The 25,919-nt window shown below is 27.9% G+C and overlaps 1 protein-coding gene across 11 annotated transcripts in view; it reads right to left on the bottom strand.

The window, feature by feature from the left end:
* The window catches only part of LOC119681783 (polypyrimidine tract-binding protein 1), a 287,769-nt gene that overhangs the window by 30,771 nt on the left and 231,079 nt on the right, over positions 1-25,919 (bottom strand). For all 11 annotated transcript variants that reach the window (XM_038095071.1, XM_038095072.1, XM_038095061.1 and 8 more), the window contains one exon: positions 14,459-14,551. In XM_038095071.1, the coding sequence (XP_037950999.1) occupies positions 14,459-14,551 (93 nt within the window). The remainder of the gene's footprint in view (positions 1-14,458; positions 14,552-25,919) is intronic.

The raw sequence follows: 25,919 nt of genomic DNA, 5'->3' as shown, positions 1-25,919 counted from the left end.
AAAAATCGGGTATTCGAGTACTATATGTAATATATTGTCTTGCATTTCCTGCTTAGAATACAGTAATATATTTTCTTCTATTGTATTTACTGCTAAATAAACAGGGTGCTGTGTTATGTAGTTTTAATTTAAGCCATTGCCTTCAATACTTATTTTCATGACTATCTCACGCACGCTAGTCAACTGGAGTAACCGTAAGAAAGATCCGGTAACCTATTCATGCGAGACTAAGGCTCACAGCCATTGGGAGAAGATTTTTCTATGGGATCACTTTGAAATAATCTATGTAAGGATTTATTGAAGACTTAAAACAAGTGGGCTAAATGTGAGTTATACTAGACTGCATGGCAAAGAAATCTCCATAACGTTGAGTCGACAATAGATTCATTGCAGTTCAAGAAACTGTGTATTAAAGAGGTGCAGATAAAACCAACCATTTAACTTATAGCAATGTATACAACGTATTCTCTTGAGTATATATATAAATTTTAGGTGCTTAAAATGTGAGTTTGTGTTACACAGATTTGGTAGACTTCAAATTTAACTCTTAATCTTTTTAGTCTAAAAATTGTTTATGAAGAAAGAAACTTAAAAATACTTCTAAAAATTATCGTTCGGAAGCAAGTATTTGGGAATATTTAAATTTGGCAGGATTCAAGCTCAAGATTGGCTTTTGAAGTCTAAAGTTTAGACACGAATAATTAAATTTTATAAAGGCTTTCAATGATCAGTGATAATAGGTATTTGGCATCACTTGAAAATAATACATATAGTAGTAATTTGAATTCACTACTACTATATACTATAGTTTTATTAATAAGAGTATGAAATTTTGTTGTTGTTGTTATTAATTATTAATTACGCCTTTCCAATCTAAAATGGTTAAATATATTGTAGTAAAAATGAAAACTTTTATTTCCTCATATAAATCATTAAATACTATTAAAGTATAGTAAACCGACCATGTTTGTTTATATCTATATCGTATAACTATTGAATTTTTTTCCTTAATACTACTCATGTTATATTTTTTCTCTATTTCGTTTCCTGACTAATAGAAATATAACCTAAATTGTATTTTTAATATAACATACCATACATGTACAATATTAGATATAATTTTATAAAAGAAAAACAATAGCTGTAAAACTCTATTTGATATGTAATCAGTTCAAGCAGCAATTTTCTCACACAGCAGGTAAAAGTATTATTAATGTAACTTGGTATATCTGTGCCTTAACTAAATGTATCTTGAACATATCTTGAATGTATCTACGATAAAATAGTACAACACCTGCGGCTTTTCAAATATATTTGTTATTATTATTGAATAGTTATGAGTTGGCAATAATAGTTAGGAGAAGCAGTAAGTAGCAGGAGTAAGAGTAGTGATAGTAGCAGCAATAGCAATATCCGCAGAAGCATACATGCAATTTTATTAAAATAAATTTCATTTAAAATAAAAAAATGATTTAAAAAAAAAACCTAGCAAGTAAAAGGAATTTGTAACTCATATGTAATATAAAAACTACAGCTGAAAGTACAGTAAGTTTGCTGGTTAAAATAATTGAAAATTTTATGTGGCACTTATGCGGTCCTTCTAGAATTATTACATATGTCCTTTAGTAGATAAAAGAAATACTAATTTAATAAAGTGAGTAAGTTATTTTATACTCATACGGGCATATATCTTAAACTTTATAATAAATTACATGTCAACTTAAATAATTGTTGAATATTTTCTTAAAAGCACATATACCATTACACACAAGGATATGTACATATATATAATTTTTAATCATATAAATGTTAAATTATTGCCAGTAAGTAAAGCAAATAACTGTACGGATTCGTTCTTGTCTGAGTTTTGTGTTTTTTTTGAAGTCATTTCGTACGCATTAATAAATTAAATCCAACAAAAAGCAAAGGGTTTGTTATACTTTTTTTTTTGTTATTTTTCCATATACATTCTATTTATTTTCTTATATTTTCTTTTATTATATATGACAAAAATATTTTTCTAAGTTATCATATTTTTCATTTCTATCTTTTAATATTTTTATATTGTATGTATATTATATATGTTTGCCACATGGGCTTTGTTTGCTTTTACTTAATATGACAAGTCATTTTTTCATTGAGAATTTAGTTGTTTATTTATCTTTGGGTAGTTGTAAGAAATTTACGATAAAATTATTAGGAGTATATTTTAGATACTTGTTTAGAATATGATAATGTAAAGTCATATTTTTGAAAAAAACATGTATTTATTTATCTTTTAATTTTTATAAGTTTAATAAATGGATATTTAGTATTTTATAAGAATATTTTTGCTATCCAATAGAAACTAAAGTAATTAATACAACATAATAATAATAAAAAAATATCAGTGACAAGAAAACTACTGATTATAATATAAATTAAAGTTAAATATTTTAAACAAAATTTTAAATTTAGAACAAAATTCTAAATAAATTATAAATTATTAAATTATGATACAACCAACAAAAAATAAAATAAGAATTTATTTTGGTAGCCTAAAAGTAGGCTCCATAAATTGAACTATGCTAACGCTTTAATTGAACCTTCGTACACTTTTCGTAGATTACTTGAGATACAGAGATTAGTTTAAGGGGAATAAGATTTTTTTTAAGATTTAAAAAAAAAGTGGTAAAGATAATCACTTAGAAACGATTGGATTTTTATTATAATAATAATAATGCACTTGAGTACAGTAAGTGATTTATTAAGATAACTTATTTGATTAAGGATTCGAAAATTGATTAAAATTCGAAGGATATATCGGTTTATTAGATAAATTAAAATTAATTAATCTTAAATTGAAGATTGTTCGCAATATTAACAATCTTTAAAAGAAAATGTTAATCACTATCTCTTCAATCAATATGACATATACTTCTCTTGCCGCGACTGCTTCAATAATAGAAGATGTATTTTGTAAGACACTTTTAAGTAAATAATATGTTATTCTATTTTGTAAAAAAAGGAATTAAATTAAATAAATTTAATTTATTAACATTTTCAACATGTAGCTTAATAAAATTTAAAAAGCGGACTGCTGAGAACAATTAAATTATACTTAAAGAAATATATATACAAAAAAATTAATTACATTCCAAGAAGACGAAAAAAAATATTACAAAAAAATTAAGCAATAAAAAATTGTTTTTATTAATTAATAACAAAAAAATCTGGCAGACAACAAGTTAATGGAACCCATATAGACTGCTAATGTGACACAGGGGCGGCAAAATTATTCTGCTACATAAATAAGTACACTGAGACGACCAGCAGATACATTTGTAGATTTTATGTGCTCATAAAAAATTAACGAATTCATTTGTTACTTTCACCGGGACACAATTACTTTAGGCAAAGGAGCAAAAATTGTTAAGGACAGACAATTGCAGTTACACAAAAAGTACAAGATACAAGATACAATGACAATTATAGTTAGTGTACCAAGTGTACCAAGAGTAGTGTAGTATGTAACAAATAATATTTTTTGTAAATTATTTTCCACTTTTATTTTGGTTTTTATTATTTTATTATGTTTTATATCTCAGCATTTTGTTACTTTCCACTATAGCGCTGGTAGGTTGACTTGACATATTCTTTATCTAAACTCTTTTTACATTGTTTTGTGACTATAATGTGAGCATAATGTACATATATAAAATCAATTGTCTAACACTTAGGCTACCAGATGCTTACAGAGCAATTCAGGATTTTTCTTAAGTTCACAATCCTACATATCCTTTTGCGTAAACAACTGTATTCGACGTTTATTTCATTACTGACTTTAATATTGAAAATGTTTAGGGATTAAATTTTCCTATTGTCCCTATAACGATTTAAGTTTGCCATTAAAATGTGCGTAAGTCTATGTATGTGCGACCGGGTGAGAGTAGTTTAATATGCATATGCACATATAGTGTCTAAATATACTGACTGATGTTGTTATCCTTTTGGGGAATTTGTAAAATTTTGTTGTTTTCCTAACAAATTACTATAAATATTTTGCACAAAATTATAATAACAACAGTAGTATAGCAAGCAATACTAACAAAAATATAAGACAACTAAGAGTTTGTTCAAGTGATGTCCTCAGCGTAGATACTTCAAGAATAAGTGCCGCATACTTTTAGGTATTACATATTGTTAGTAGTGTGTATGTGTATGTGTATACATTAACGTTTATACTGCACGCCTTTGAGCCTTTGAATTATGTTAAAATTAATTATTGGTATTTTATTATATAAATTTAGTGGGTGTGGCACATTCATATATTCCATTAGGCTAGAGTGTGAACCATAACAAATCTCTAAAGTATTTGCTATGCTTTTTGTCTGAGTTGAAGGAGGGTTGGAGGAAAGTTATATGTATGCATATATACTGAGTTTGTATTTCTGCATGTGTTCAATTAAGTCCACATGGCATTTTGTAAAATATTTACAATTTAATCTCCCTGAAGCACATTAATTCGGTATACAGTTATTTCAATTTAGTACAAATCATATACATATGTATGTATGAATATGTATATTCATGCATACTGAATATTATTATAAATATGTAAAAAGATAATTTTTATATGCAAAACTTTCATGTAGTCGCATGACCGCTGGGGTCTCAGCTGTTATAATTTTTGCAGTTCAGTTAATAATTCTTTAATATGTTTCCCATTTATGCGAAAATATGTTAAAATATTTTATAGAAGTCTATGGGTGTATATGTGTGAGTAATTATGAAACAAATTAAGTACAAAATGTTGCTAAGGAATTTGTGGCATTTAAAGCTGCCATATATTTTTGCAATAACTTTAGAGTTCATGAAGTTCTCTTCAATTAAACTTTTTTTTTTTTTGAATTAACTCCCGTTGCTTTATGAAGGAAACTATTTATCCATATATTTTTAATTACTTAGTATTGCATTAGTAGTATGGTTATTTTAATATAAAAATAAGAAAAATGAAATCGATTTATGAAACTGATGTATTCTTCATTTGCAACAAATTCATAGTACTATAGGATTTTTAATAATGTGGTTAGAATATGGTTATTTTCTTATAGATTTGTTTTGAAACAAAATATTTTTTTTGAAGAACAATTTTTATTTTTATTATTAATTTGATTTCTTCCACATACTAGCTAAATTTAGTTATTATAATCAGCTTCATGGAGTAATTATGGTATAGTATGATATGGAGTTTATTGCTTCTCTAAGGTGTTTTGTAATTAAACATACTTACATACATACATATTTTCATAGCCTCGTCAATCAATGCGAAACTATTTGGTATCCTTTCGGAAATTTTTCAGTCATTTTAAACACTATCCACAAGTAAACCAGTAAGGTTCGTTTTGTTCTCTATTCATTCTCTGTTAAATTATTGCTATTTTTTTTATTAAATAACTCCATCAATGTACGGCTATACTCAACAACTTTATTTAACTATTTAAATATATTCACTTTACGTTAATCTGAATTTGTCTAGTTTTGTGTCCAAACCCCCAGTTATCTGTTAACTGGAGCTTTATCACGGTCTTGGTTCCATAACCATTTTCATAGTTATCGACCTGTGCCAACGATGTATTGTCTAATGATAATACCCGGATACGAGATAGGTATAGTTATATACTTACTCCTTAGTTTTATAGATATACTTTCAATTGTATTATGGCTACTATATGTAGCTTGAGTTAATATAAGGCTTCGGACTTGTTTTAGTAATAACAATTTAATTAAATGTCTTACGGCTCCAATGGCCATCGATGCTAATCGATATAGAAATCTATGTTTCTAATTTAACTGCAACTTATAGAGCTTAAATGCTCGGAGAATTATTTAAATAAATGTACACGTCAAGCTTGTGACTGTATTTATAACTTTTCATTTATTCCCTTATTAAATTATGAAAAAATTTAGAGAGGTTTTGATAAAGCTTCTTTGTCACCATACAAAGAAAGTCTAGCTTTACAGCAACACGAATACTTTATTCAAAAATTTTGAAAAAATACATAAAACAAAACGAACAAATAATAACTTCATTAATACAGTAAAAGCTGTAATATTGTCAAGCCGCATATAATATCACTCAATCCCTTACAAATGACCCACAAAACTAATAATATAAACACCTTTGAAAACACTTTCTGTACACTTCAAAAAGATTTTATAATTTTTGCGCATTTTACAGATATTTTTCATGAAAATTTTTTTTCATAAATTCAAGCAAACACATGCCAGGAAGTAAATTTTAACTATGAAATTATTAAATTCATGCCACAAAAACAACAACACAAACAAAGTGAAAGAAAATGTATAACCAAAAACGCCGTAAAATATGCAATGTAAAATAATTAAAAATACCAAATAATCCTTCAAAGGAAAACCGCACACATATTTAACTGCCACACATATACGCCAAATGCATTTGGGGACAACTTTTGCTTACTGTTGCATCTGCAAATAAGTCGGTTGCATGCAACGGCATCAACACCAACCAAATATGCTTTCAACACTTGCACTTATTTCATTTTTACAGCACTATAACTCCTGCAAATAACTCCTTTTGATGTAAATTTTTTCGTTTTTTGTTGGTTTAAAAAATCATAAAAACTGTGGTTAAAGCTGTCTTTGCCAATATTACACTCGTAACTTTTACAATATCGTATATATCTTTTTTTTTTATATATTTTTTTTATATATTTTTTTTTCGTACATCTGTCAGTTCATCAGTTTGTCATTGTTTTTATTTGTCATCATTTGTGTATTCATAAATGTGCAGTATGTCTCTTTGCAATTTTTTTTTTCTTCACTGTGTTATTTTATTTTTAATAATAAATATTGTAGTTTTGTTATGAAGAAAATGTTAAGTCTTCTGTTATTAACTTTTATTATTTAATTAGTATGGCAGATCAACTCTCCGCTATCCATTTATATTGACACATTTATATTATTATATTGAGGCTATTTGAGTCAGTAGAAATGAATACTTTTACTCTCTATTGACTGCGAGGTTTCTTCATAAGTCCTCTCTACGAATTGACTGGATTATTGTTTATCACTTCATCAGCCAAATCAATAACTGACCTCAGATCTGCATACCCGAAGAGCCTGTAACCATTCTGAGATTCGATAATGCAGTGTTGGTAAGTCTGTTAGTTTTCGTAAATAATTTCAAGGCTCTATACTTTAGTTAAGTGTTGTAATAAACTTATTGCGTTAAAGGGATTAGTTTTAAAGTGAAAATGTTGTATGTCAAAAATTTTTATTCAATACTATTCAAGAGTTTCAGTTGAGAAATTTTTATATTTAAAGATATATTATATATTTAAGCTTTCCGGGTAGTGCTCAAGCTATAATTCCCTGTACATCATGCTCAGTGAAATACTTAAATAACATTATAAAAATATATGCACAATGGTATTTTTTTAAAAGCGAAATACTTGCATACAATATACTGTAGAGGAAATGAAGAATTTATTTATTTATGTATTTTACTTTTGCATGATAACTCCTCAATTTCCTGAAATTGACCTGAAATACTTGCAGTGAGTCTGTATGAATTATATTGTTGCTTAATTTCATACTCTGTACGAGGAAAGTAACATTATGTTTATACTTAAATAAATAAGTTATCTGAAAAGCAGATCTGTCTTATTGTACATTACTCTGATACTTAATCTTTATAAATTCACATAATTATATATGGTAAATTGCTATAGTAACGGACTGTGATTTCAGTAGAGGAAGTAAAGAATTATTGTATTCGCACATAATTATGTAATTTTGTTATATTTGTGTATATTTATATATATGTATATGTAATTTTATCAGACAGTAAATATATTATTGCAAGCTTGTATTGAATTTAATATTTTATTTAATTAATATATATTTACATACGATGAAAGCTTAAGTTAATAAATTAAAGATTTCAACAGTTCAAGAAATTGAGAAAACTGTAATTTAACAATTGTACTCTTATGTGTAGTTACATACAATATTAAATTACATACAAATAATTTCAATGGGCTTTAATTTATATTGTAAAATATATGAAAAATATTTATATATTGAAAAATTTTGATTCAAAAATAGTTCAAATAATGTAGTGAGGTACAATACTTCATTTTGTACTTGTTTAATTAAATAACATAATTTGATATATTAAAAAACAATTTAATAAACACAAATATTTTGTAAATATTTGTATAAAATTTATTTAATTAAAAAGTAAAAATATAAGAAATATGATATTTTGCAATTTCATAAAAGCAAACTAAATTGTTTACATACATAAAAGCATTTACTGTGGTTTTTAAATAAAAACTTTTTTCTTATACATTTTAAACAGTACTGCTAAAAAGATGAAATAAATAAAAATAAATAAAATATTTGAAAATATTTTATATTTAAATCGTATTTTAAACAAAATATATTTAATAAAAATTCTCAAAGTTCCAAAAATATTAAAACTAAGAAAGAAAATAAACCGCTAAAACTCGAACTTACGACACTCGTGAAAAAATGAGAAAAAGCAATATAAAAATAAAAGAAAAATGCCAGCTAACAGCATTTGAAAAACGAATGGGTTAATAAAAAAATTTCTTCACTAAACCTCTGCATAATATTAACAGTATTTAAGTTCTTTACATCGGCACATATTCTCCTTTCCGAAGTTCTGCACACTTAGCAATTTCCCATTGAGCTTTTTCAAACTCTTTTCAATAGGCCTCCCTAATCCTTTGGTTGTATTTTAAACCAAAAATATTTATTAAAAATTCTTAAAGTTCCAAAAGTATTAAAACTAAGAAAACAAAAAAAAAAAACCGCTAAAACCTGATTTAACGACACTAGTGAAAAATGAGAAACAGCAACATAAAAATCAAAATAAAGTGCTAGCTAAGCTAACAGCATTTGAAAAACGAATGGCTTAATAAAAAAAATTTCTTCACTAAACCTCTGTATAATATTAACAGTATTTAAGTTCTTTACATCGGGACATATTCTCCTTTCTGAAATTGTGCACACCCAGAAATTTCGCATTTTTTAATAGGAAATTTCGCACTGAGCTTCTTCAAGCTCTTTTCAATAGGCCTACCTAATCCTTTTTGGTCGCTTATAAAAATTCTCAATTTTAATATAAAATGTAAAATTCGTTACTCAATTTTAATATAAAATGTAAAATTCGTTACATTAATCTAAAAATAATGTTATTAATAGAAACAAATTCACATTAGTGAATATTAACATAAACATAGCTCAAAGTAAGAAAAACTAACAGAACACTTAAAATACTCACACCTTAATATGCAATAAAAGCGTTAACAGCGTCATTTAAAGCCGCTTACATTTGCAACAAATGCATTGAGTTAATATTGGCGCATTTGTAGTCAAACTTAAAAACACAAGCAAATTAATAACACCACAAAGCAATATATATACTCACTGCATGCACGGACGGACGGACACAACAGACGACACACACTAAGTAAAGATTAGTTGAACTTTTAAACTGTGCTAATTTACACTTGAATTTGCACTGCGCGTAACATTCAGCAGTCGCAAATGTATGTATATAACATAAAGCAGTTCAACAGATTTTTGGTTCTTATGCTAACAACAAAAAAATACACTGTTACATATCAGATGTAAAACTCTAAAACGAACTGTGTGGATAAATGGACACAGACTTGAGTAAATTAAAATTATGAATGCATATGTACATACATACATGCACACATATATACATATGTAAAGTAAGCTTATGGTAGAGTTTAAATCTCTGGCGAGCAGTGTAAAGGGCATTGCTTTTTCAAATTGTGGCGCGAAACTTAAATTAAGTGTAAATGAAATTTGTACACCTGCGCTCATGTGCTTTTCTTTTGAAAATTGTACCTCTATAGGTTACATTTATGCGAAAATGGAGTATGTAGTGTTAGAAAGTAGATTTCGTAATTACAGGGTGATATTAGTTAAACATTTTTAAATAAATGTTAAATCCTAGAAATATGGTTGAACCTGAGAATTATGGACCAAATAAGTACATTCCACGACAAGCTTTGACGTGGAACCCATAAGGCAGCAGACGCCCTGGTGCACCGGCCTTAACTTGGAGAAGGACAATTGAAAGAGAAATGACAGAAGCGCACTACACACGGAGCGATATATGCAGAGAAGCATCTAACAGAGTGCGGTTTAAGAGAATCGTTGCGAGGCTATGCCTCACTAGTTTGAAATGGATACTAAGAAAGAAAAGATTTGTTAAATATTAGATATAAAGATATTGGACAAACACACTTCAGTGTTAAAAGCAATAGCCAAAATAATTGCTATGTTACACACAAATGACTTTTGATATCTTTAGTAACATATGTTATTTAATGGGCGCTCTCCATTAATGGGTGCGTTTAAGTTCATAGTGTAAGTATAACAACAAAAGTAAAGCAATGAATGTAAAAACAATCAATATTAAAAAAAAAACCATAAAATATTATTAAATACTATTTTTCTGCCATCCCGTATCTATATCCATTGATCTATATACCAAATTATTAGCGGTATAAAAGACGTAATAAGTTTAACAATATCATGACCTATGGACGCTTTAAGTTCTTACATAAAAGTGGACAAATACTGGATTTATTCAGCATTGTTATGCAGTATTGGATTAAGAAACTGTATTAAGAAATTGAATTAAAAAACTGAATTATGAGACTGGATTTAAAAACTGGATTAAAAACTGAAAATAAAAACTGGATTAGAAACTGGAATATGCAACTAGAATAAGAAACTGAAATAAGAAACTGGATTAAGAAACTGGATTAAAAAACTGAATTAAGAAACCGGGTTACAAAACCGAGTTAAAAAACTTGATAAAGAAACTGGATTAAAAAACTAGATTAGACAGCGGGATTAAAAAACTGCAGTGAGAAACTGGAATAAAAAGAATATCGAATATGTTCTGGATGTATTGATATGAAATAAAAAATACTAACAATGCTAAACTAGCAAGGTGTTTAAGTGTAAATTAGTTTATGTGTAAACTAGTTTATGTGTAAACAGTCTAAGTGTAAACTAGTTTGATTGTAAACTAGTTTAATTTGTAAGAAATTAATTATTTTCACTTTTTTTTTAGTATTAAAAAAACCTATATATTACTTATTTTAAAACATACTATTTAAAGTACTAAAACTTTTTCTATACACGCTGTGTTTACACAAAAATTGCACAAAAATGAACAATTTTGCACACTCAAATATTTTGAAAATGGAGTTAATATTTTTTTGTCTGTTTAGTAGGTTCACATGCTAGTCTGTCCAGGTGGGATTGCAAGTCTCTATTGTTGTTGCTGTTATTGTTGCTGTTGGCGAAAAATTGGTTTGCTCTATGTTTATATGTAGCATTGAAATGCTACACATTAGCAAACATAGTTAGTATAAAATTTTATTAGTACACTAAATGCCATGTTTAAAATTGTAAAACTCCATTTGACTTCATTTCAAATGCATGAAATATTTTTGCTCATTTTTGCACAGAAAGCAAACTAACGTGCTTCCAAATGACCAAAACGCAAACATTTTAACATTTGTTCGGTCGTCGGAATGCAAACACTTCTGTTAAATGCATTCATTGGCTGCATTGTTGCATGCAGTCAACATCACATCACAGATGTTGGTCATGTTAATGAGATATGAACAAATATGGTGTAAATAGGTGATATTTATGTATGAATGCTGTGTTGTTGTGTGCTTTAAATTTTTGTAAAAAAAAATTGAAATTATAAAATAAAAAAAAAAATAAATTTAACTATTTCCATGGAAAGACGTTATTTAAATTTAAGGGTAAATAATAGAGTAATTATATGAGTTGAGTTATTTAATGGAACCATTGTTGAGATACAGGAGGTATTTGGTCTGAAAGTGTAATATGTATATTGATAAATGTTAAAAATGAACGCCCCTTCCCGTTTCACCGGTTTCAGTAACAAAATTAACCCTGATGTATGGACAAATATGAGAGAGAAACGGCATACCATGTGCTTGGAGAGTGCCCGGCACTGATGCATAAGCGAAAGAAACACCTAGGAGGGTATTTCATGGATCATAAGGATTCAAGACTGGGGAACTGTCTTTCATTAAAGAAATCGGACTTGGAGAAATACTCTAACCCGACAAAGGGGCACAATAGATCTTTTAGGTCGCAGTGCACGATCCCTTACTCAATAATAATAATAATGGACAAATATGGACAAATGAACGCCCCTTCCTGTTTCTCCGGTTTCAGCAATAAAATTAACCCTGATGTATGGACAAATAAGAACTAAGAAAACGGAAATAATCTAATAAGTTTACAATTGAAATGATAGAATATGAGGATAGCCACTAAAGAGTAATGCTACACAAAAAATATCATGGGTCTGTAGTCAGTAATTTCGCTAGCAATAGATGGACAATATTGGGAAAGGAGAGAGCAAGAAAGGAACTTTTTTAGATGTAAGAAGCGAGGTCTAGAAAGGCATGAGTGAGACGATGTATATAGAAACAGGAATGATGCTTATAAGTTTTAAAAAACATTTTTTTTAAATTTTATAAACGGAGATCTAAATTAATCTGTAGAAAAAGTAAAAGAAATATTACCTTCCAAACTTTAAAAATAAAAGTCTGTACATAAGATCTTCGTGGGTCGACATATATGGATTTTTCAAATCCATTAATGTTTTTCATTTCTTAAGTAATTTATTAAGTGAATGGGATGAGAAAATCCTAACTGCATCTGATATTAGAATATCTTTAACAACTGATGCTCGGGCTTTCATTCCAAGGCCGAATGGACTCGGGCTTTATTCAGTTAGTGTGGTAAGAAGCACAAAAGTTTAGCCATAGTCGCAGTTTTCTATTTTACTGGGAGTTAGTATTTCAAACATTTTCTATTATTTTATTTTTATTTTATTATTAACATATCCTAGCATTATATCAAAGGGGTAAATTAAGTATTTAGTCTATTTCCATAGGATATCTACAAATCTCGGTTTCTAGTCACATGTCTTAATTCATTAAATGTTTAGTTTCCTTGGTAAAGCTTCTACGACATGTCTTCTTGAGGTGTCCTCTGTTTTTCTTGCACCTTGGGAGTTCCATTCTTTTATTTTGTTGACTTAAAATTATTCTATTATTATTCTTATATTATTCTATTATTTATTCTTATGAAATTTATTTCTGAGTTCAATTTAATTTCACTTTAATTATAAAAAAATATTAAATGCAATTTAATAATGTGACAATTGCTAAAAATAATTTCTAGGGAAACCCATGAAAAAAATTTCTTTATTGTTTATTTAATTAAAAATAACAATTGAAATATTTTAATAAAAGTTTAATTTGTTGATGAACTGCAGAAGATTTTCTGGTGTTCATGTGAAAAAGAAGTTAAATTAATAAAATTGAAATGAAAATTTTAAATAACTCAACTCCAAAAATAAAAAAATAAAAGAGCAGAGCACAAAATACTAAGAATTTCTACAGAATGGAATGGAACAGTGAAAGGTAGTCATCAGTCGTTGGAGTATAATTCCAACAAAGAAAAAAAAAACAAAAAAAAAATATAACCAACACATAACCAACCATCACATCAGTCACTTGGACTGGAAACCAGGTATGAAAATATGAGATGAGCAAGTAGCATATAAATGAATTAATGTCTGTGATTTCAGTGCATTTTTTAGCTTGGAATTTATTGTACAAATAGGATTGTGAAAATCTACGTGCTGAATAATTGTATAAAATGATTGGAATGTCCTGTTGTGAGTGAGCTAAATGCATGCAGCAACAGGACCCAACAGAACCAACAGGAGCAACAGCAGCAAAAGCAGCGGCATTGCCAGAAGATTAAAAACTGAGTGCCAGGAATTTTGTTGTTACCTTCATTATTATTTTTTGCTATTGTTGTTGTTGCTGCTGTTATTGTTGTTGTTTATGTTGTTGTTAAAATATATTTGCTATTGCTAAGGGCAACGTTATTTGTTATTATTGTCAATGTAAAAAGGTGTAAACGACGAGTTGCTGCAGGGAATGCTACTGCAGAGCAGCATTTAATAAATTTGATTAAAATTTCATGAAATACTTCTCTACTCAGTCTCTTCATTTACTGTTCATCTACTGTTAGCGAAATTAGTTCTAATAAACGAAATATTTGAAATTATTTATTTTCAAATAAATTTCATAGCGGGGGGACAGGACATGTGTTGCATATTGAAAGCACGACTGTATGCACTCACTTTGTGGCAGGATATCAATAACATGGAGTGTTATCTCGCGTACGTGTAAATATTTGCAAATTCATTTAAAGTTTACATATTTGTTCAAATATTTAATAATAAGTGCATTTGAATTTATTTTGCAGATAAAAAATTTATTGTTTTTACACTTACCCAAGTAAGCTTGTTGTGGCTCTGCCATCTGTATGAGTGCTGAATCCTTTTTATTGTATAAAATTTTTACGCGTTGCACATCGCCATAAACACCTGGTGTGTAATATAATAAAAAAAATTTAGGAATTAAAAAAACTTATTTAAAGTATTTGAAAAATAATTTATTTAGTAGAAATATTTAATAATTTATAATAAAAACAAATGAAAGAACGCAACGAAAGGAATTCATAATTAAATTATGAAAATATCAAAGCATACTTTCGTAAAGTAATATAAAAATATTTTTAATATATTAGGAATGCAAAAAAAAAAAGGAAAAAAAAATTGATTAAAATTACCACACAAAAATTTATTCATTTTTATTTAAACAAAGAAATAAATTAATTAAAATTACATATTTATTATTCAAAGACTAAAAAAGTAGTAAGCATTCATTTTTTACTATATAAATTTATAGCAAATTATTATTATTTTTTTTTTTTTGAAGGACTATCTAAACTTCTTTTCCAACTGATAATTTTGACTAACGTAGAAAATGTGAACTATAAATAATATTTTAAGACTACTCAACAAAACTTTTAAGGACATAAAATATATATAAGAGCGAAAAACATATAAGCAAAGAAAACTGTAGCTAAAAAACTACATTGAAATACTTAAATAAATAAACAAAAAAAAAAAAAATAAAAACAAAAACAATAAGAAGTAATATTATAAACTAAGTTACTATTTATGTCTTAGAACTACTAAAGAGAAAAATACTGAATTTCCTACAGCAGACAATAAATAGTAGAACACATGACCATTTTTTTATATATTAAAAAAAAGAAAAAAAAAATTTTTTTTTTATTAAAAAAAAGAAAAAAAAAATCTTTTTTTAAATAAAAAAATATAAAATAAAAAAATCTAAACAATTTTATTAGCTTAAAAAATTTATTGGTGTGCAAAATGTTTTAATACTACAGAAAAGTTCCAGCAACAGTCACCACTGCACCAGCAAAGTCGGCTGCAAAAACTTATTTAATCCCATAAGAGATTATTAGTTGCGCGTAGACGTACCGAATACAGACACATCAGAGACACAGAAATACCTGCTTTTAAGTACAGGTTTGTAAAGATAACGTTGGAACCAAGCATACATAGTAATACACACCTATTGGCGGTGAGTAAAAAGCTCGAGACTCGAACGAACCAGTCAACCAAAGTCGACTGACAAATATATTAAAAGTTGGTAATAAACTTTTTACGACTGGTAGCAGCACCAGTTTTTCGCTGCCAAAGTAATAACAAATTTTTCCGACTGTTATGGACAAACGCAGATGCTACTATTGCTACTGCTGTTGGTTGTCGTAAAAATTGTCCTTGTTACTAGAGACTGTTGCATATTGGTAGTTATTGGACTAGCAATTTTCATGACTTAATTGCTATTTAAACTATTTACATAAAGATACTTTAAGATTATAAGCATTAAATATATAACAAAAATTATGAAGATGTTAGCATAGACTTAAATAAGCCAAGTGGATTGGCTATATGAGGAAAAGAAAAATTCTTAAGTACAGCGTACTGTAGGTCAAAAGGATATAACGATATCTGATACTATTAGAAGCATGTATAAAGAGGTTTCAAGTGACTAAAAAGAAATTGAATAATATGATCTTTGCTGAAGAGATATTTTTTTTTTTACTGAAATTCGATTTTGTATCAAACATATATGTATTGGTGCCATCCCTGCACTCAAATTCAGATTTTGAGCACTTCAATGCTTAGAAAGTTTCTCAGAAAAGCACTGCGAGTATCTAACCATTTGTGAATAGGGTTGGCATAAATTCTGTTATTAAGGTTCTTAAAAGTAAGAACCCAGTGTTATTATAAGAAATGGACTTAAGAATCATTGCCATTCCTAGTTTACCAAATTCGTGGCCATTACCTTTATATATTCAAGACTTTAACGAGATTCTGATTTATTCTGATAGCTATTGAATTTGGTAGCGAATTTTAGTGGTTTCAGCTATTTTAAGCAATCTTTTCTACAGCACTACATATCAATAGAGGTCACTTCTCGAGAAATTTAGGTACATAGTTGCAAATATTTTAAATGGATTTTATTGGTAAAAATCACGTACATTATCTAGTATCAATTAGTATAGGTATACTGATGGTTTTCGTGTAAAAATGTTCAATTTTCAAGCTCCATATCTTGAAAACTAAGCTGTAATGGCATTTAGCTTAGAGAAAAGATTATTTCAAATTTGCCTTTTGACTTTTGAGCCTTTTGAAAGACTTTTGTTTACTTCTTGAGATATCTAAGACCAACGTTGCAAGTATTTTAAATTCATTTTACTGGCAAATATGTATGTCATATAGTGCCAACTAGTATATATGTTGGTGGTTTTCATATTTTCAATTTTAAAATTAAATATCTCGAAAACTAGGCTATATTGGCATTTGGCGTAGAGAAAAAAGTAACTCAAGATATAGTAGCTGTGCTTAACTTCCTATCAAAGAAACCCTAAAGCACATCAGGTTGTATTAGTTTCTCCTTCTCCATAACTAACAACGATAGCCAAAGCTAAAAATTTGATTCATAAACACTACCACCATGGGAAGCGTATTTCTATCTAAAACTGCATAAGTTACTACTATTTAATTTAATGGAATATATAGCATAAATAAAATTTACATTTCAAAATTGTTTAATATATGTAAGGAATAAAATTTATTTAATTCAAGAAATAATAAAATGCTAAAGTGCAAATAACCCATAGTTATTGCAAATATAAAAATGCACTGAGAAAGTCATAAAGTCACAATCACTAAGGAAAAATGAAGTAAAAGGAACCTGAATAATAGAATAATAGAAAATTGAATGCGAAATAAACAATACATTAGGATATGTACAAGAAATGCAACAAGGATTTGTAAAAATCTGCTATTGCAATAGCTTGAGCCGGAGCATATACTCGACTCGTATTTCAATTGTAAGTATAGAATAAATGCATTTGGTTGAAAAGTGGGGAAGCACACAAAATGAAGAGTTCGGAAATGTTGAGAATATAAAAATTGTGCATGCCAAAGAGTGAATCAATTTTATATAGATGACTGCATTTAAGACAAGCTAACACAGGACTAAAAACGTATTGCCACAATATTACCAAAAATACTAAAAATACAAAATACTTGTAATGATCATTAGCCAACGACAACAACAACAACAACAACAACATTATCAACCACAACTGAAAGATTCTTGTCAATATAAGATTGTATATATCTATCTCAAGAGTGCAACAATGTAATAATGGAGAAAGTTGTGAGATAATGACGTTAAGGACAACTTTTGCACATTGCACTGAAAGAAGCAAAAAAAAAACTACTTATTTTTTGTTCTTCCACAATCTTTGCTTGATTCGAACTTAAAAAGTTAAATATGGGAAATGTAGCCACAATGAAAAAGTATTGTGTGGCATTGGCTAATGTATCTGGAGGTTGGTTGCTTCATGCAAAAATGCATTCTGCTCGACTGCACCCGGTTTGACTTATGTCAAAAATAAAATTCAACAATTGAAAAGTAACTGAAGCGGAAGAAAGCGAGCACATTGCATGCTTAACAATGATGTGCAAGTGTACGTGCAGCTTGTGCCACATGTTGAGGATCTTGGTCCAGCAGCTGGATGCTGTATGTTGTATACTGTATAAGTAGTTGCACAGCTCGTACTCGTATGTAACAGGAAATGACTTTAATGTGGCGGAGGTATGGTAGTGTTGGAAGTACAGACAAAACTTAAGTTGATATCTTTTCTTATTTCTTGCAAAAAAATAAAATTATTTCGCATGATAATAATTTATTATCTATAAGATTTGCAAATGGAACGAAATAGTGCGAGTACAGCTGTTGTAGCTTAGCTTCTGCTTACACAAGGTTATAACCAAAAGTGCTGAGTGTACTTATATGTTTTTGTTTGACAGCGTAAAAGCAGCGTTGCTGAGATAAACTGCAGGATACAGCATTACTACAGAGCCGCTGGGCTTCAAAGTACCGGAAAATGTAATCTCTTGGGCGCCATTAAATACATGTTCAAATATTTTGACTGAAAAAATATGCAGTTTTTTTCCAAAAATAAATTTTTTTCTATTTTCTGGTTGGCAGTTTAGACTAGTGGGCCGTGGGTCGTGGGCGGTATGTTAGGTTTAATATTGGCGAAATTTTTAAAACAAAAAATACTGAAATTGAGTGCAAATATTGTTTTGTCAGGAAGTTATTTTTCCATATTATTTTTGTTATTATAGTAATTTTTCTAAGTGCATGTTTATTTGCTATTTGTGAAGTGATTTTATTTGGTTAAAAATAAAATTTCTATTTCAAATGCACTTGTATTTGTAATTTGAATATTTATTTTATGATGGTGCAGCTAATATTACTTAGAGTATCTATCACTTAATAAATTTTTCATTTTAATGATTGATAAATAAATACTTAACCGAAATATAAACAAAAATGAAACTAAATATGAATATTAACGTACTAACAAGAGATAAAAGGATATTTGAAAGTGCTAAATGTATTTAATTTTTATAAAATGGACATTTAGGATTTGGATTTACATTGTAAGAGATTTTACAATACTTAAAAAATTTATGAAAATTTTTTATTAATTATTTTATTTTAATTTTAACATTTTTTTAAGTATTTTTTTTATGGAAATTAGGTTAAAATTCAAATCAGTTTTTAATTATTTTTTAACATTTCAAGTGCTGTTAGCTGGTGTTTTTTACTTTTTTCAGTTTCTAGTTACTGCAAGCTAAAACCTTTTTATTTTAACGCTATTTTGGTATCACTTTTGTGTAAATTGGAGTTAAATTGTACAAAATTAAGTGGATATATTAAAAACAATAAAAAAGTTAAAAATATTCCATAATTGTTAATTAGACATTCAAATTTAATTTCACTGTTTTTAGTAAGAGAGCGATTGTTTTTCATTTCAAGCTGTTAGCTGGAGTTTTTTACTATTACATGTTTAGTGCTGTTAGCTGCCGCTTTTGTGTATATTTGAATTAAATTGCATCAAGTTAAGTTCTAGTTATTATCAGAAAAACTAACAATTAAATTTAAACTCCTTTAGTCCTCTTACATAGCAATTTTTAATTTTTTTGTTTACTAGGGGTTGTTAGTCGGAAATCTTTTATTATGTTGCGTTTTTAAACTGTTAGTTTTCACTTTTGTGAATATTTGATTTAAATTGAAATAAGTGGAGATTATGCCAAAAAATGAGAGGCAACAAGACAATTCAGTAATGATGTTCCATTTATTTCCTATATTATTTTTGTCAACAGTTTTAGTGCTGTTGGATAGCTAATTCATTATTTTGTAATTTCTTGGTTGTTGTTAGATGACACCTTGTATTTTAGTATTATTAGGATAGGCCAGGTATTTGTTTTTATTAGTGTGTCCTTCTAGTTCTAATATACCCAACTTTCTACCCATAATGTCGAAGAAATTGGAAACAATATGCCATTCCTAACTAATTGTGGATTTATTGATATTTCTTCTACCTAACCTTATGGCCAAATGCTGTTACCTACAGATTAAGGTTATATTAGAGCAAACTGGCAGTTAAGATAATATCGAAGAATTAATAAAACGAATAAACTTCATAATTTTGAAAATAAATTTTAAATTTTTTCGCATTTTTGAAAGCTGTAAGTTTTCATTTCGTTATTTTATAATATTTTTGGTGCTGTAAGCTGGTTCTAGCTACAATATTGATATTGAGAAATGTACATTTGTAATTCTATTCTTCAAAATGAAGCATGTCAGCTTTAACAGTTTCTTATTTTAATGCTTTTTTGGTGCTGTTAGCTGGTAATGTTTGATATATTTAAACTGAATTGCTATGAATACAGGAGAGATGATATCGAAAAATCTATATATGCGATTGTGTCCATCAGGACGGAACATATTAGATTTAATTTTTTCATTTTATTGCTTTTTTGGTGTTGTTAGCTGGTGCTATTTTATATATTTAAACCTAACTGCAATGAATAAAAATGAGATGATATCGAAATATGTATGTATATGATTGTGTCCTTCAATATGGAGCTTGTTAACTTTAATTTTTCTTTTTATTGCATTTTTGGTGCTTTTAGCTGGTATGCTTAAATATTTTTTTAGCAGAATTGCAACAAGTTAAAAGGAAATTATATCAAAAAATGTATTTATGTGATTTTGTACTACAAAATGAAGTGTGGAGCATCTATTATTAATTTAAAATAAAATTAAAACTCAAAACATTTTATGCTGGTCTAAAGGATTTCCAACGAAACTTCACATAGTTTATAATAACTATTTTTATTTGATCCATTTTTATCCAACGTATATGAATGTTTAAATATTCTAATACACACTATTGAAGCTTATACAGAAAAATATTATATTTCAATCAATCACGCTCAGCATATTTTCGATAAAAGTAATAACATTTCAATATAAAGAAAATGGAGCAATTTGCATAAGAAAGCATCTACTAATCGTAAAATATATAACATAATCAATTACATATGTAATGCAAATTGTTAGAATATCTTGATTAAGTTTTTATTGTTATGGAAAGAGATAAAAATAATATAAAACTTAAGTGCCATAACGTTCGTTGGGGAGGGGAAGTATGTTTGCATATGCTAAAGGCCAATATAAATGTCAAATGAAGTGTAAGCAACGAATTTATGTAGATATTTTTTTTTTGGTCAACTGAAAAGCTTTGAAGTTAAAGGAATAAGAAAAATGAATAGAACTAGAGTTTATACTTATATTTAACCTACATTTAATGGTGTAAAATAGCATAAATTTGCAAAGGGGTTAAAAATGCTATAAGACGCCTAGACAAGATGGATCGATAAGGGATTCTGTTATGAAATATAATTTTTGTTTGCTTTTTATAATAATATGGTTTTCATAAATTCCACAGTACTAGAAAAAATTTAATTTTTTTTTTCATACATAGTCAAATTGATGATTTCTTACAAAAATATGAGAATTATAATAATAATACAAAAAAAAAAATTTTTGAAAAAATTTTATTTTTTTTTACGTAACAGTTTTTTTTTTGCAAATCTATTAGTATTACAATAATAATAAAAAAAACTTTGAGGAAAAAATTTTTTTATTTTTTGTACAACACAGAAAGAAAGAAACCGGCAGAGTAAACACAAAAGCCTGTCAAAACTAATAAATTTTAATGCACGCATAAGCTTCACCAAAAAAAAAAGGAATAGGGAAAAAAATGTTGCCAGGATATGTCAAAAACGTGTCAAATAGGCTTTGCAACATTAAACAAGATGATCGATATAATAATGCAGGCATTCGAAAATTCTGTTTTGGAGACTAAAGAATTTATTTAGCATATGTAGTGCAAATTGAATTTTTTCTCTCTTTGTGCTATTTGTCCTTATCCTCCTTTGCCTCAGCAACAGAAATTTAAATGTATGTTAAGGTGTTCCTTAACTCTAAATGGGGTAATAAAGTTCAAGAGCATATTTGCATGTAGCTTTATGTTAACATCATCATGCTATGCTGTTATGCATATGTAGCTGGCTGGAGTGTACCTGTGTGAGGTGATAACAATAACAAAATTGTTGTTACGTGTATGCGTGTCACTATTAGCATAACAATGGCTCATATTCAAATATATTCGAGCGCATAGAAATATATAAGAAAGTAAATATTGATAATAATAATAATGTAGACAATACGGACAGACATTTCCACAGACAGACAGATAGATAGATAGAAGCTGGAGAAAGCATATTATTAAGTGTTAAGATACACGACCAGCAGCAGCAGCAGTATTTTCCACACACGTACACGGAAATCACACGAATTACACACGCAATGCAAATATTTTTGGCATATTCAATATACACACATACATACGCAGTTAAATTAAGGCTATAAAATTTTAGAGACTTGAAGTGGAAGAATGTTAGTATTTATTTATTTACATATTTATCAACATATTACTTGATAGACATATAGTCTATTATGTTCGTATTCTTCTCATTCTTATTTCCTGCATTTATTGCATTATTCTTATATTTAATATTATGAAAGAAGATTTTCTCACGCAGTTTATTACATTTCTTATAACTAAAACTTTTGTTAGCGGCGTTTTTAGATAACACACGTTTCCTTAACATTAATAGCTAACAATGTTGCTACTTACGATGTATATAAATATTTCTTCTACTTTTATAATTTTTTTAACATTTCGAGATTATGTTAATGACGCTGACTACATAAAGACTTAACAGTGATTTTTAGCATATGTTATTCATTTACGCGTTTTACTTGATTTCTTTACATTTTTTAAATTAAATTTCAATTTTTATTTGTTTGTTAAGAGTTTCTTCCAATTTTAAAAAAGTTTGCATGAAATTTCAGGTGATTAATGTGAGAGTTCGCTTTGCTTGCTCAAGATTTTGAATGTAAGCTTTAGCAATGCATGAATGATATGCCGGCTACACACTGAAGGTATGCGGTTGCAGCCACAGATATATTTATAGGCCCATATTGGTGACAGAGCTCCAGTCTTGCAGTAACAATATATTGAGCTAAACTGGTGACTAGAGGCCTGGACAACAAAATGGGATTAAATGATATGAAATGTAATAGCCTTATTTTGATTATCAAGGTCGATAAAATGACTACAAGTACCAGGAATCGAACTATTGCCCTGCCATATTTGAAGCTTAGAGTCAGCGCACCTTAACTGGTTCATTTTAATGAATTCATCAAGCAATAATAGTAGTTTATTGTATTGAATTGTTTAAAAATGTTAAATAAATTAATTATAGAATTGTTTAAAGCAATTATAAACATGCACCCATAAAGAATAATAAAAAAATATACTAGTTTTAATAGATGTCGCCTAAAAAGATCACTTCTATAATTACGTACAAAAACAGTAATAGAAAAAGTGAAAAAATAAATTATAAATATTATTAACTTCACTGAAAATGTAATTTCCTTTACAGTAATATCGTTTGTTTAGTCCTTTAATCTGAATTTATGCATAATAAATGAATTCTTTTTATTCATATTTTTTTATAAATTCTCTCCCATATTACTTTGCATTTAGTATTTATGAAAAATCTGAATTTCTATTTTTTTTTTAAATTTTTTTTTTCATTTTGAATTCATTGTAGTTACTTTTATTAAATAACAAATTTCAAAATAACAAACTTATTATGCGCTTTGCTTTTATTGGATTACTTTTTGAGTTGTTTTTGTTTTATGTTTTTTGTCTTAATTTTGCATAATGCAAACATAATGCAGCGGCAACAGGACAAAAGATACTTTAGGTATTTAAGTTAAGTATTATTTTACTTATTATTTCTGAACTTTTTGCTTTCGTAAGACAAAGGAAGCGAATAGTAAATAATTTTCCATTTGTTTTGCAGACAACAACAACAACAGCAGTAACAACAACAGCGGCAGCAGTAACAGTAATAACAACAGTAAGAACAAGTGAACTGTTGTGCTTAAGTGAACTCTCAATTTGGCATTAAAACTGTCAACATTTTACTTAATGTGTGTATAAATAAAATAAGAAGAAGAAGAAGAAAACCAGAAACAAATTGTGCTTATAGTAAAAAGAAAAAAAAAAAACAATTCGAATATACAAACTTACAAATACAATTATTTGCGGTGCAATGTGGTTGTGCGAATGTCAAATAACACAAACTTTAAGAGACACAAAAAACAAAAAAAAAAAAAACAAATAAAGACAAATAAAAAATATGTCATGGGCAAGTAAATGCTATGGGAAGTTGAATTTAAGATTTAAATTCAAATTAAATTCAATTTAACAAACCATTACACAAGCTCCAACCAACATGCATAAATATAGTGTGTATTTATATATAACCAAGCACTAACCGCAATAATACAACAAAAACAAATACTCAAGTAAGCCGTGCATACGCATATAAAATACGTATGCATACGTATGTGTGAGTTTAAAGGCACTGCATTGACAGCATGCACGAAATGTATGTATATTAGTGCGAATGAATGGACGACATATAGACAATATATGCTGTTGACAGTGTGTGTGGAGGTCAAACTAACCAACTTATTTTTAATAGAGTTACTCTAAAAGGCAGGGCGGTACATATGAGCATATGATGATAAGAAAATTTAAGAGGAGCAAGTTTTGTTGTAAACACACATCAACATTAATATCAACATGAAAATCAGCAACAGCAATAGAACAGCAACACAGTAAACTACAAAAGCAACCACAAAAACAACAACAACAACAACATCAATAATAATAACAATAGCAGTACTAATACAATTGTGTGGTGTAACAAATCCATTATGTGGCAATTATATGTTTTTCGGTTGTTGCTGCTCTGTTGTGCACTCTGCCCCCTACAGCTATTTTTGTCAATGTTGCAAAATTAATATTATATTTGCGTTTGTGTATGGGGGTTTTATGTGTGTGGCTGTGTGTGTGTGATTTTTATAAAGAAATGATGAAAAAAGATTTAATTCGACCACAAACGCTATGATGTCTCGCATCTGCTTTCAAAACCACACACACACATACACATTATGTTAAGTTGTACATTTACAATTTCATAGAAGTATGAATTTCTGTTTGTTTTATTTGTTTCGAAAAGTTCCACTCAAAAATATTTTATTTCATTTTATTTATTGAAATCTTATTTTTCAATTTATGCATTATTCAGTTGTACAAAATACAAGTTTCTCAAATTATTCAAATTAAATAATTTATAATATTTTGTGATATTATAAAATATTTTGAGTTGAATGCTATTCTAGCGAAATGACAGGGATGTTTTTTTTAAGGTGCAAAGCGTCGAAAGTCAAAAACAAGTTACTTATGGACTAAAATCAATTTATTTATAAGATTGGTAGTTGTAATCAAGATTGCTAAGCATTATTTGGCAAAAAAAAAAAGTTTAAGTGGTCTTTAGTAATAAGTGAAACCTCTCTGACACTTATCAATAATATGCCTGGAATAATCCAATTAAATATCGTTATAAAAGAAAAATATTGCAAAGAAAGATAATTATTTTTATGAAGTAACATTTTTGTTAGTAAGTAACTAAAGATATTATGCAGAATGCTAAATTTGAAAGTTGTTAAAGTGTTCTTTCTGTTTATTTAAATTGTTTTCTTGACATAAATTATTGCTTAAGTGGCAATTAAAAATTTGATTTCCTCAGCATGAATTCATTTTGATTATCAAAGTTCAAAGTTATCAAAGTCAGATCTCAAAGCGTATCATAAATAATCATGTATTGAGTATCATAATTGAGTATCATAAATAAATATACTTTAAAATTGTTAACATATTCAATCATATTGCATGGCGATCCTGCTAGAAGCAGAGTATGTATTATAAAATAAAACATTAAAAAATTTATAACATAT

This window comes from Teleopsis dalmanni, chromosome 2, assembly GCF_002237135.1.
Source record: "Teleopsis dalmanni isolate 2A chromosome 2, ASM223713v2, whole genome shotgun sequence".
In the NCBI taxonomy this organism is placed as follows: domain Eukaryota; kingdom Metazoa; phylum Arthropoda; class Insecta; order Diptera; family Diopsidae; genus Teleopsis; species Teleopsis dalmanni.
Note: the sequence above shows the minus strand (reverse complement) of the source record. Positions and strands in the feature narration are given on the sequence as shown.